At 50.5% G+C, this 10,244-nt stretch overlaps 1 protein-coding gene across 1 annotated transcript in view; it reads left to right on the forward strand.

Moving 5' to 3' along the window:
* The window catches only part of PAPPA (pappalysin 1), a 240,753-nt gene that overhangs the window by 180,223 nt on the left and 50,286 nt on the right, over positions 1–10,244 (forward strand). Inside the window, exons 14-15 of the mRNA XM_036087337.2 lie at positions 442–610; positions 2,832–3,015. Of these exons, the coding sequence (XP_035943230.2) occupies positions 442–610; positions 2,832–3,015 (353 nt within the window). The remainder of the gene's footprint in view (positions 1–441; positions 611–2,831; positions 3,016–10,244) is intronic.

The following is a 10,244-nucleotide window of genomic DNA, read 5'->3' on the forward strand; positions in this document are numbered from 1 at the left end:
CCGGGAATTCTGCTCTGTGCTGTTCCTGCCCTCTCCATTGTGATGCTCACCACACCCCTCAGAAGTGAGTCCTATCACCAAATATGAAGAGGCTACCGTTCAGCTCGGCGCCTGGCGCATAAGAAACTCAGTAACTACTCGCTGCCATCGTGACCCCTATTTCACAGATGGAAAACCTGAGCTTCGGCAAGGTTTGAAGGTTCACAACACATACAGCTTGCTGCAAGACTCGAACCCTGGCTTATCTGCCTCCACAGACTGCCCTGTGATCAACGTTGCTGCCTCCACAGCTTTCTTCTCCAAAGCCAGCCCCTCTTCCCCTCCTCTGTCTCAGCCTCCTGGAATCCGGGAGAGGGATGCTGTCAGCTTTGCTCTTCCCTCTGGCGTGCGGTGGGCCGGCAGGAAAGCCCCCTCTTACCCTCTTGTTGCTTTCTTCCCCAGCTGCGTGCACTTCGCGTGTGAGGCCGCCGACTGCCCAGAACTAGCCGTGGAGAACGCGTCTCTCAACTGCTCCAGCAGTGACCGGTACCACGGCGCCCGGTGCACCGTGAGCTGCCGGACGGGCTACGTGCTCCAGATACAGCGGGACGACGAGCTCATCAAGAGCCAGGTGTGCACAGGTGCTGGGCTCAGAGCCCCTCTGCGGTCCCGCGGGGTTGGGGGTGGGGGGAGGCTGGCTGACCGGCTGTTGAGCATTTCACAGGGTGCCGCAACCCAGCAAATGCTCAATAAATACGTGTTGATTGAATGCATCCATCCATGAATCTGGAATTTCCAAGACCAGGGTTTCTGTGCAGAATAGTGTTCCATACACACAGCACGTATCAGAGTCTTTGTTGGGATTGTAAGTGTGGAAAAGCACGTGCGGAGCACTTGGGAAGGAAACCCTCACAGGCAGAGCTCCGCTACAATGGAAGGGGCTGCTTTAGAAAGAGGTGAGCCCTCTGTCAATGAGGTGTTCACTCATTCACTGTCATTGTAAAACAGATTGCAAAACATCTGTTCGCCAGGGACCAGATGCTGTAGTAGGTGCTAGAGAAAAAAACAGATGTCACTAAGATAAACCTAGGCCCTCCTCCCAAGGAGGACTGTTGCCGGGAGCGGGCAAGGAGTGAGTCATGACCTCTCAGTGTGATAAATGCCCGTCTAGGCAGGTGCCGGGTGTGGTGAAAGCCCAGGGGGACTCACCCTGGAAGAAGTGGCTTGAAAACAGAGAACCAGATAGATGGATGGGCACAGGGGTGTGTTGGGGGTGGGGGGAAGAAACGGGTGCTCTGGGCACAAGCAGAAATGGTAGGAGGAGGCCTGTGGCTGAGAAAAGAGCATGCCACAGACAGATTTATTCCCCGCCCAACTCACCCAAGCAATGAGGCTGGAGGGGCCAGCAAGGTCCACCAGTGCACGGCCCTATTCGCTTGGCCAGGAAGTTTGAGGTTGATCTTTAGGGCCACAGGGAGCTTTTGAAGACAGTGATGTGGTCAGATCATGGTTGGTCAAGGTCCTTCTGGCTGCCCGCTTGGGTGTGGCTTGGCATCTGGCGGTGAGACCCATCCCGGGGAGAGCCCTCGCGGGTCATCGGAGTTGCTCACGGAGGAGGGCAGTGTCCGGCGCAAGGGCCATGGCAGTGGGTGGATTTGAGATGCGGCAGAGTGTTGCTTCAGCCAGATGCTGCTGTGGGGTCTCAGGGTGGGGGGTGTGGGGAGTGGAGCGATGAAGCCCGGAGATCTGAGGTTCCAGAGCTCGGTCGCTAGACGCAGCCTTTCCCGGGGCCCTGCTGCCAGGCTTGCCCTTTCTGCTGCAGACACACGGGGACACTCCTTGCAGCTGGGGAGGCCGAGGTACAGAGCTTCTGGGCTGGAACAGAGTCCCGCTGGAGGGAGCTCCGGGGCCCTCAATTGCTTGTCTTAGACACCTCCTTCCTTGTGTTTGACATGGCAGGTCTGAACTCCTGCGGAAACAATTAGGCTGTTTTGGCAGGGAGGGACCTCTGCTCCCTTTGATGTGTGCTCAAGAGGGGAAAAATGTCCTTTGCTTTTAAAATTCCAGATCAACATTTGGCATCCCCAATCCCCTGGGATCTGGCGGCTTCCTCCTTGAATGGCAGCCTGTGGGCTGCCCACGGCGGTCCCTCCCTTGGCTCTGAAGCTCAGCCTCACCCCTCCACCCACGCACCCCTGCCATCTTCTGGTTTGGTTCAAAGCCCTGTCGACCCTTTTCGCTTTTCCCAGGCTTGTTCTGTCCTCATGTCTACCTCTCTCAACTATCTCAGGGCAGGGAGGGGCTCTTAGAGCCATTCTGGGCTTCAGTGCCAATGCAAGAGCTCAAGGAAGGAAAGGGACTTGCCCAAGGTCTCATAGCACAGAGGACAAACATCCGGGCCTCCCGTATCCCAGGGCAATGCCCACTCGGTGCCAAACGCTGCAAGGGGTACCTGTTACCTCTTGCATAGCCAAGAAAAGATATGACGATCGAGAGCCAGTGAACCACCTTGTGCATTTTTCACAGGCTAGTTCATGAAAGAAGTCATCAGGCCCCAGGAGGTCTGAGCCTCGAGATTCTCATCAGCCAGCACCATGGGAATACTGATCTGGGAGGCTCTGCAGGGAGCAGTTAGGAGTGCGGCCGTGTCACTTGGAGCTAATCAGTGTCCCTGAGCCTCAGTGTCTGCATCTGAAGAATGGGAACTGAGATACCTAATTCATTAAAAGCCAGTTACAGTTCAACATGGATCTCCTGGGGCCAGGATGAGACTAGTGGGGCCGGGGTGAGGGGAGAGGTGTTCCCCACATTTGGTGTTCAGTGTGCTTATTGTCTCCACCTCTGCCTTCCAGGTGGGACCCAGCGTCACAGTGACCTGCAGCGAGGGCAAGTGGAACAAGCAGGTGGCTTGCGAGCCAGTGGACTGCGGCGTCCCAGACCAGCATCACGTCTATGCCGCGTCCTTCTCCTGCCTTAAAGGCACCACCTTTGGCAGCAAATGCTCCTTCCAGTGCCGTCACCCCGCGCAGCTGAAAGGTATGGAGGAGGGCCCTTGGGCTGGGTTTGCCCTGCTTGCTCTGTGGGAAGCCCAGAGGGTGCTTCCAGACCCTCCCCTGGGTCTCAAACACCCAGGGTCAGGCGGGCTTTTATCTGCTCTTCTGATTTCCCTCCACCAATGGAGGGAATTTATGTGCACTGCCTTGTTGTGCAGCCAAGGAGAAAGTAGAGTGTGGATAATAAGATGGTGACATCTCCTCCAGGGTCCTTGCAAGTCTTACAGAAGAGAGAAGGGAAGGAATGGAGGGGGGGAGGGAGGGAGGGAGGGAAAGATGAAAAGAAAGTAACATTTGGAACCGGCTAGGATGAGGACCCAGTAAGCCCAAGAGATACGTTTTAGGATTATTGCTCTGTTCCCAGCGGAGGACATGGAGCCTCAGAGACGTTAAAGAGCTTGCCCAAGGCCACACTCTCCAGGGTGGGATCCATGTGGGGGCCCAGGTGTGTCTTTCACCAAAGCCACTGCTCCTCTTTAGGAGGGATCCACTGGGAGGGGAGCAGCTGTGGGCGGGAACTCTTGATGGGGATCTCCTGAGCAAAGCCCTGGAGTGTTGGGTGAGTGAGGCTGAGTCAGGCTGGCCTGGCTAACTGAGGATGTCAGGACCAGAAGGGTTCTCAGAGCTCAGGTCAAATAACCGATTATTTGGAAACATGGTTAAACCGAGGTCCAGTGAGAGGGAAGAAGGAACTTGGAGAAAATCACAGAGCAAGTTAGTGGTATTTCTAAAGGAACGCTCTTGGCTTCCAGTCAGAATACTGAGGGTTTGACGTGACGTGACATGATCTCCAAGTTATGATGGTTCGACTTGCAATTTTTTGATGGTGTAAAAAGCGGCGTGCTTTCAGTAGAAACCCTACTCTGAATTCTGAATTTTGACCTTCTCCTGGGCTGCTGATATGTGGTCCAACACAGCATCGGGGTGCTGGGCAGTGGCACTTCGCAGCTGATACCCAACAACCATTCTATCTGCCAGTTTCAGTAGAGCAGCCAATAAATTACATAAGGTATTCAGCTCTTGATTATAACATAGGCTTTGTGTGAGACAATTTTGCCCCACTTTGTAGGCTACTGTAAGTGTTCCGAGCACGTTTAAGGTAGGCTGGGCTAAGCCAGGATGTTCAGTGGGTTAGGAATACAAATGCGTTTTTGACTTGCAATATTTTCAACTTATGATGAGTTTATTGGGATGTCACCCCATCATATGTCGAGGAAGATCTGTATACCCATTTCTCAGAGGTGCCAGGACTTTCTCCTTTCCTTGTTTTATCAGAGGGAACATGGTCCCTTTATCAGATACCCAAAATGATATCTCACTCAAGCATGGGTCCTACCTCAGACGTGTCCGACCATCAAGCAAAGGTCCCGCCATCATTCTACTGAGTAGGAATAATGGATTCCCATGGGGTGTGGGGGGGTAGGGGGCAGGTCTATGAATTCCCTTGAACTTAGATGTAATATTATGTATTCCTGAGTTTCAGGCATTTTGATGATTGGAGAAGGTCAGTAGTTTCCCCAAATTTTCAGGGGGATGCAGAACTCCCAATGATTACTGGACATGAGTTCCTGAAGGGCAGTGGCGATGTCTAATCCATTTTCCCATCGCTGTCAGCAAGCCCGGAACCTGCCCTTAATAAGACTTAATGAAGTGTTTTGACTGGATGGCTGGATAAATTGATAAAAGTAATACCACAGGAAATGTTTCTTTTAAGAAGTGAATGAAAGACCAAGTAATCTCCCTATACTACTCCAAAAGAAAAACAGGAAGCACTCATGGGATTCAGCCTTTAGGTCCTCTCATTTTTAACCCAATGTGATTTGAATGCAGAAACTATAGACACTTCAGGTGAGATACTCTAAAGATGTAGGCTGGAGAGAGGTGAAGAGATAGTGGGAATTATAAGCCCTCCACATTTCTGAGTCCTTCCCGTGGCCCAGATGTGGGGCATGTTCATGACTCCAGACCAAGAAATCACACTTCTCCTCTCAAACAGAGACCTTTGGGAAGGAGTGGTGTGTAAATTAGCATTGATTATTAGAGCCCTCACTGTGGCTTAAAATGATCCTTTTTTTAAAAAAAGATTCATTTATTTATTTATTTATTTTGGAGAGAGAGAGAGCGTGCGAGCGCACATGCATGTGCTCACACGCTGGGGGGAAGGGGCAGAGGGAGAGGAAGAGAGAAAATCTCAAGCAGACTCCACACTGAGTGTGGAGCCTGACACAGGGCTTGAACTCACAACCCTGAGACCATGACCTGAGCCGAAATCAAGAGTCGGGTGCTCAACTGACTGAGCCACCCGGGCGCCCCTGCTAATAACGATTCTCAGTCGAAGTGATTCAGACCCTTCTGCTTCTCTGCTGACTATGGTGGAAGGGGGGGGTGACCCCGCTGTGGGGGCAAGGCCCCAGAGGGACCATCATTTTGATCGTTGTTGATCCCCACTTTGTTCTTCCCTTGAGAATACAGAGAAGCCTCTCTCCAGTGGCCACACTGACCCACTAGGACCCACTGGCATTTCATGCACCTTGGTTGTCAGCATCATCTGGTGCTCAATCCCAGATCTGACGCTTCTCCTTGGGTCTGCAGGCAGCAAGGACTGTGTGAAGGCCCCGCTACCTCTCTCTTGAACTTGAAAATGCCCCCCTTCTCAAGCGAGGGGGTAAAGAGGTGAACAACACAACTTTTTTCCTCCATTTTTTGTTTGCTTCCCTTTCCTCCCTTCATTTTGCTTTTCCTAGTAGCATAAATGAAGCAAAAAGAGCACTGTCTTTAGAATCAGACAGACTAGGATTCCACTCCTGGCTCTGCCCCAACTGTTGATCTTAGGAGAGCTATTTCATGGCTCTGAGCTTCAGTACTCTCATCTGTAAAATGGGTTGGAGGAGGGCTCACATTGAAGGGTCAGGTTGAGGCCTGAAAGAGAAGGTATGTGTAAGATTCCAGAGCCAGAGAAAGTGCTTAGTGAATACTGACCTTCCCCAAGGGGCGCCCCTTGTGAGAACCTTGTGCCGTGGACTCTCTCCCAGCCCTGACCTCTGTCTCATGGAGGCCTTAGTCCTGGGGGCTGTGGAGGCACGCTCCCTCATCCACGCTCCGTCCAGGACCCGGAGGTTAAGTGTTGGCAGCCAAGCAGTTACATGTAGCCCCCTGGCAACTGGTATAACGTGGGTAACCCCCCCAAACCCACTCCCCCTTCTATTTCCAGTGAGTTTTTCTTGAATATCCCCACTTTCACTTAAATTCTGAGCCCTCTTCAAGATGTATGCAAAATATCCTGCAAACTCACAGCCTTAGAGTCCCTTCTGCCAAAGCACTTTACCAAGTGAGCCCTACCAGCACAGACAGAAGCTACAGAAACGGAGGGAAAATACATTCTCAAGTTCAACAACAACAACAACAAAACTTCAAAGTCATAAATGTTTAATTAAAGGGCTGAACATGCCACATTACTTATATCACCTCGTCAACCTCAACTCAGCTGTGTTGGGTGCACTTGGTATTGAGTGTGGAGTGGGGCTTCTAAAAAGCAAGTGTGCCTTGGAACGCCAGGCTGGCTCAGTTGGAAGAGCATGGGGCTCTCGGTCTCGGGGTTGTGAGTGGGAACAGAGATTACTTAAATAGGTAATCTTAAAAAAAAATAAAGTAAGCACACCTTCCTCTTACAAAGATCTTTTTAAAAGACCTATTGTGTGCTTCTGGCTTTTGTTGGCTTTTCTGTTTTGCTTCTTTAATCTCAGATTGAAAACTCAGCCTATCCACTTGTTTCCAGAGGATACCCAATACCATTGAGCACTTCCTGATTTCTCAGACTTTTCCGAAGACAGGGATGTGAGCTGGGGGGACACCCAGCACCTCTCCCTGCAGAACCCTGTTACGACTTCCCTCACGGTAGAAATTGCACATTCTCTCTTCTGTCTCAGGAGGAGACCCTTCTTTCTCTCAGAAGCAGGTGGCCAGGCCCTGGAGGGCCCCAAGGGTCTCATCAGGGCATCTTCTCCACAAAAACAGGGTCATCCCCTCACCCCAACAGAAATTCTCATACAGCTCCTAAGAGAACACTGCTTTCTCCCTCTGTTACCTTAGTGTTTGGGATGGTGAGGGTCCAGGACGTCACTGAGTCCAAACCACTGCTGAGTGCTGATGGGAGACCACTACTCAGATTCTGCCTGGGGACTTGAGGCTCACAGTAGAGAAGGGACTTGTCCATTATGAGACCACTTTTTGATGTGACCAAGGCTAAGATGTCATCTCTTAAATAATTCTTCCCATCTCTCTCACTCCTGCTCCACACTGAGCAGTTGCCCAAGTTTCGAGAGTCAAATCTGCTTTTACTTGCTATCTCAGAAGCCCTTTAACTTTTCCTAAAGTCTGTCCCTCAACCCAGAACCCCATCAAAGTCTGGAACGTCAGAGCTGGGAGGAGCCCAGGGGTCATCAAGGCGAATCATTTGATTTCACGATGGGGAAACCGAGGCCCAAGAGAGGAAGTCATTTACACAAGGACACATAGGAGTTACCATTAGCACTGGGGCAGGGGTCCTGACCCTAGAAATGGTACCCCCTTGCTAGGCATGCCATTCCCACCAATCTGGTGAAATCATCTAACTTATGTCTGCCATTGGCATTCGCAAGCCTCTCCTTCATGGCAGGTGTCCAGCGTTGCAGGCTCCTTTCTCTCTCTTCTTGGGAAGGTTTCCATCACTTATTCCTGATGGTGACTGCATCTGACAACAGCCTCTTTCCTTTGAGCCTAACATGTGGAATGACAAATGGGGCCCCTTGGTAAAGAAGTTTAGAAGTGACGGGCACCATTCTGGACAGTGGGCGGGGGGAGGTTCTGAAATCTTATTATATGACCAGTTTTTGATTTCGAGATACTCCACTCATCCAAATTCTCCTGATTCTGTGAGATGTTCTTTGGCTGTGCTCATGGATAAAGGCTCTGTCGTGGGATCAAAAGAGCACTTAGGAGTCAGGCAGACCTGGAGGGAGCCCCAACTCTAGATTGAGGGAACTCATGTTCCCTCCTTGGGGACTCAGTTTTCTCACCTACAAAATGGGGTTAATGACAAATTGGGTTATTAGGAGCGTCAAGCAGATGGCCCTGGTAAGTCCTGCCTCGTGGGCTGAATTATAAACGGCTCTTAGTAGCCTTCATTTCAGACATTTAGGGGGAGAACTAGACAAGTAAACGATCAAGATATAACCTGATTCACCCTGGCTAGAGCTGGAAGAATCCAATTTGACTGACCAAACGACATACTTTCTGGGACTGCCAAGCCCAGCTCGGATTTTCTCTTTGACTCCTTGGAGTCCAGGAGCCTAGCAATGTGCCTTCAGGACTAAAATTGGCAGAGGCTTGCATGCTTCTTTTTAATGGGTCCATCTCTTCTGCCTTGGTTTTTCCCTCTGACTTGCTACAGCCTGAGTGCTGGCTGAAGTTCCCGTTGGCTATCGTTGGGAAAACAACCATCCTGAAATCCTTGATGTCCTCCTTTCCTGCCTCACCTGGCCCCGGACCTTGTACACAGAGACCTCCTTACACATCCTGTCCTTCTTCCCCTTCCTCTTCTGTAACTTCTGTTAAGGTCTATTTCCCATCAAGAGCAATGAAACTGAATCTCCTCCCAGTTCCAGCAGCACTAGCCTTTGGCTGATGCAGCCTCCCGAGGGCTTGCATGTCCACTTCCAGTCCCTCTAGCTGCATCTGTGTTTTCTCAAAACAATACAGTGGCCAATATTCTTTCACATCCTAAAAGGTTAGAGCTGCAAGAACTCAAAGACAGCTTTGGCTTAGGGCCAGAGAGGTTAGGTGACTTGTTCAAGGTCACATGTAGGTTCATAATAGCTCATGCATTTAACAAATGGTATTAAAGGCCCACTGTGTGCTTGGCACTAGGCTAGGTTCTGGCACTAAAAGAATGAAAAAGGTCCATTCCCTGGCCTTAGGATGCAGGCACCATGTAAGAGGTATTAAGAAAACCAGACGTTAGGGCTCCTGGCATTTCTCTCCTTGTAGTCTGCCCTAGGTTAATTTCAATCTTAAAGGCACTCCGGAGGAGATTTGGTCTTCTGGGTAATCTTTTGAATGAAATAATAAAAATAGACACATCTTTTTGACAGCACATTTACAATTATTTTAATGCTCGTTAGAGACTGGAATTTCTTGAGGCACATTCGTAGACAGGCTGAGCATGATTTATTTTCCTGACTTTAAAAGATGAACGGATGAAAGTTCAGGGTCGCATAACCTTTTGGAACCCCGTCTGTGACATCAGCACTGTTACCCCCAACCAGAAGCCCCGGGCTCAGAAATGCCTGCGCCTATTGTCCTGAGTCATGTTCCCCCAGGAAACACAGGTAGGGAATGAGATAGGGAGGCTTGGACGTGACAGAAGCATCCAGAATCTCTTTGAGAGCCAGGTTCTGCTGTGGGCAACCAGAACTCAGTCCTTTTGGGGAGCTATGGGAGACAGGGTAGAATCTTCTTCAGAACTAATGCCACTTCCAGCAGCACTGAAGGCCCAGCACTGGGAGCTGGCCCTGTGGGACCGCAGCAAAAGGCCTCTGGCATAGGGTTGCAGGTATGGGGACCATCCTTCGGGGTATTGAGGTCAAGGCCAAGGGGATGAGGGCAGGACACGGATAGCGCGTGTCATACCCTGCTTTCTTCAAAGCCACATGGTGGGTATAGAGTAGTGGCTCTAGCTGGGTCATGGAAATACTGATTCTGTGCAGTTCAGCATCTGCATCTCTTGGATTTTGTTTGTTGGCGGGGAGGGGGCATGTCCATGGTCCTGAACCACCAGTTGAGGCTTTAGCGTGGTTCTTCCTTTGACCGTGGTACACAGCTAACTCCTATTTACCCTCTCTCAGAATTTAACATTTCTGGTTTGCGTTTCCTCTCTTGATGAACATTTTGCAATTTTTATGTTCTCTTGCCACCAAAGGACCATGACTTGCCCTCCACGATGTATAATTTGCATAGCTGATAGGGTGTGCTTTTAGGAGTCCTAACACTTTTTTCCACCGGTATTTTATCCTTCTTGGGGAATTCAGAGAGGTGTGCGCCCTGTATCTTTTATAACTTCTCTTCCCCTCTCCCCTCCTAAGTTTCTCCCATAGCTTTAGCTATGCCCGTACACCCCAAAACACTGCCCCAATCACAAAAGCAATGCAAAAAGTAGTTTGTAGTCTCTGGTGTTCT

This window comes from Halichoerus grypus, chromosome 14 (genome assembly GCF_964656455.1).
Source record: "Halichoerus grypus chromosome 14, mHalGry1.hap1.1, whole genome shotgun sequence".
NCBI lineage: Eukaryota > Metazoa > Chordata > Mammalia > Carnivora > Phocidae > Halichoerus > Halichoerus grypus.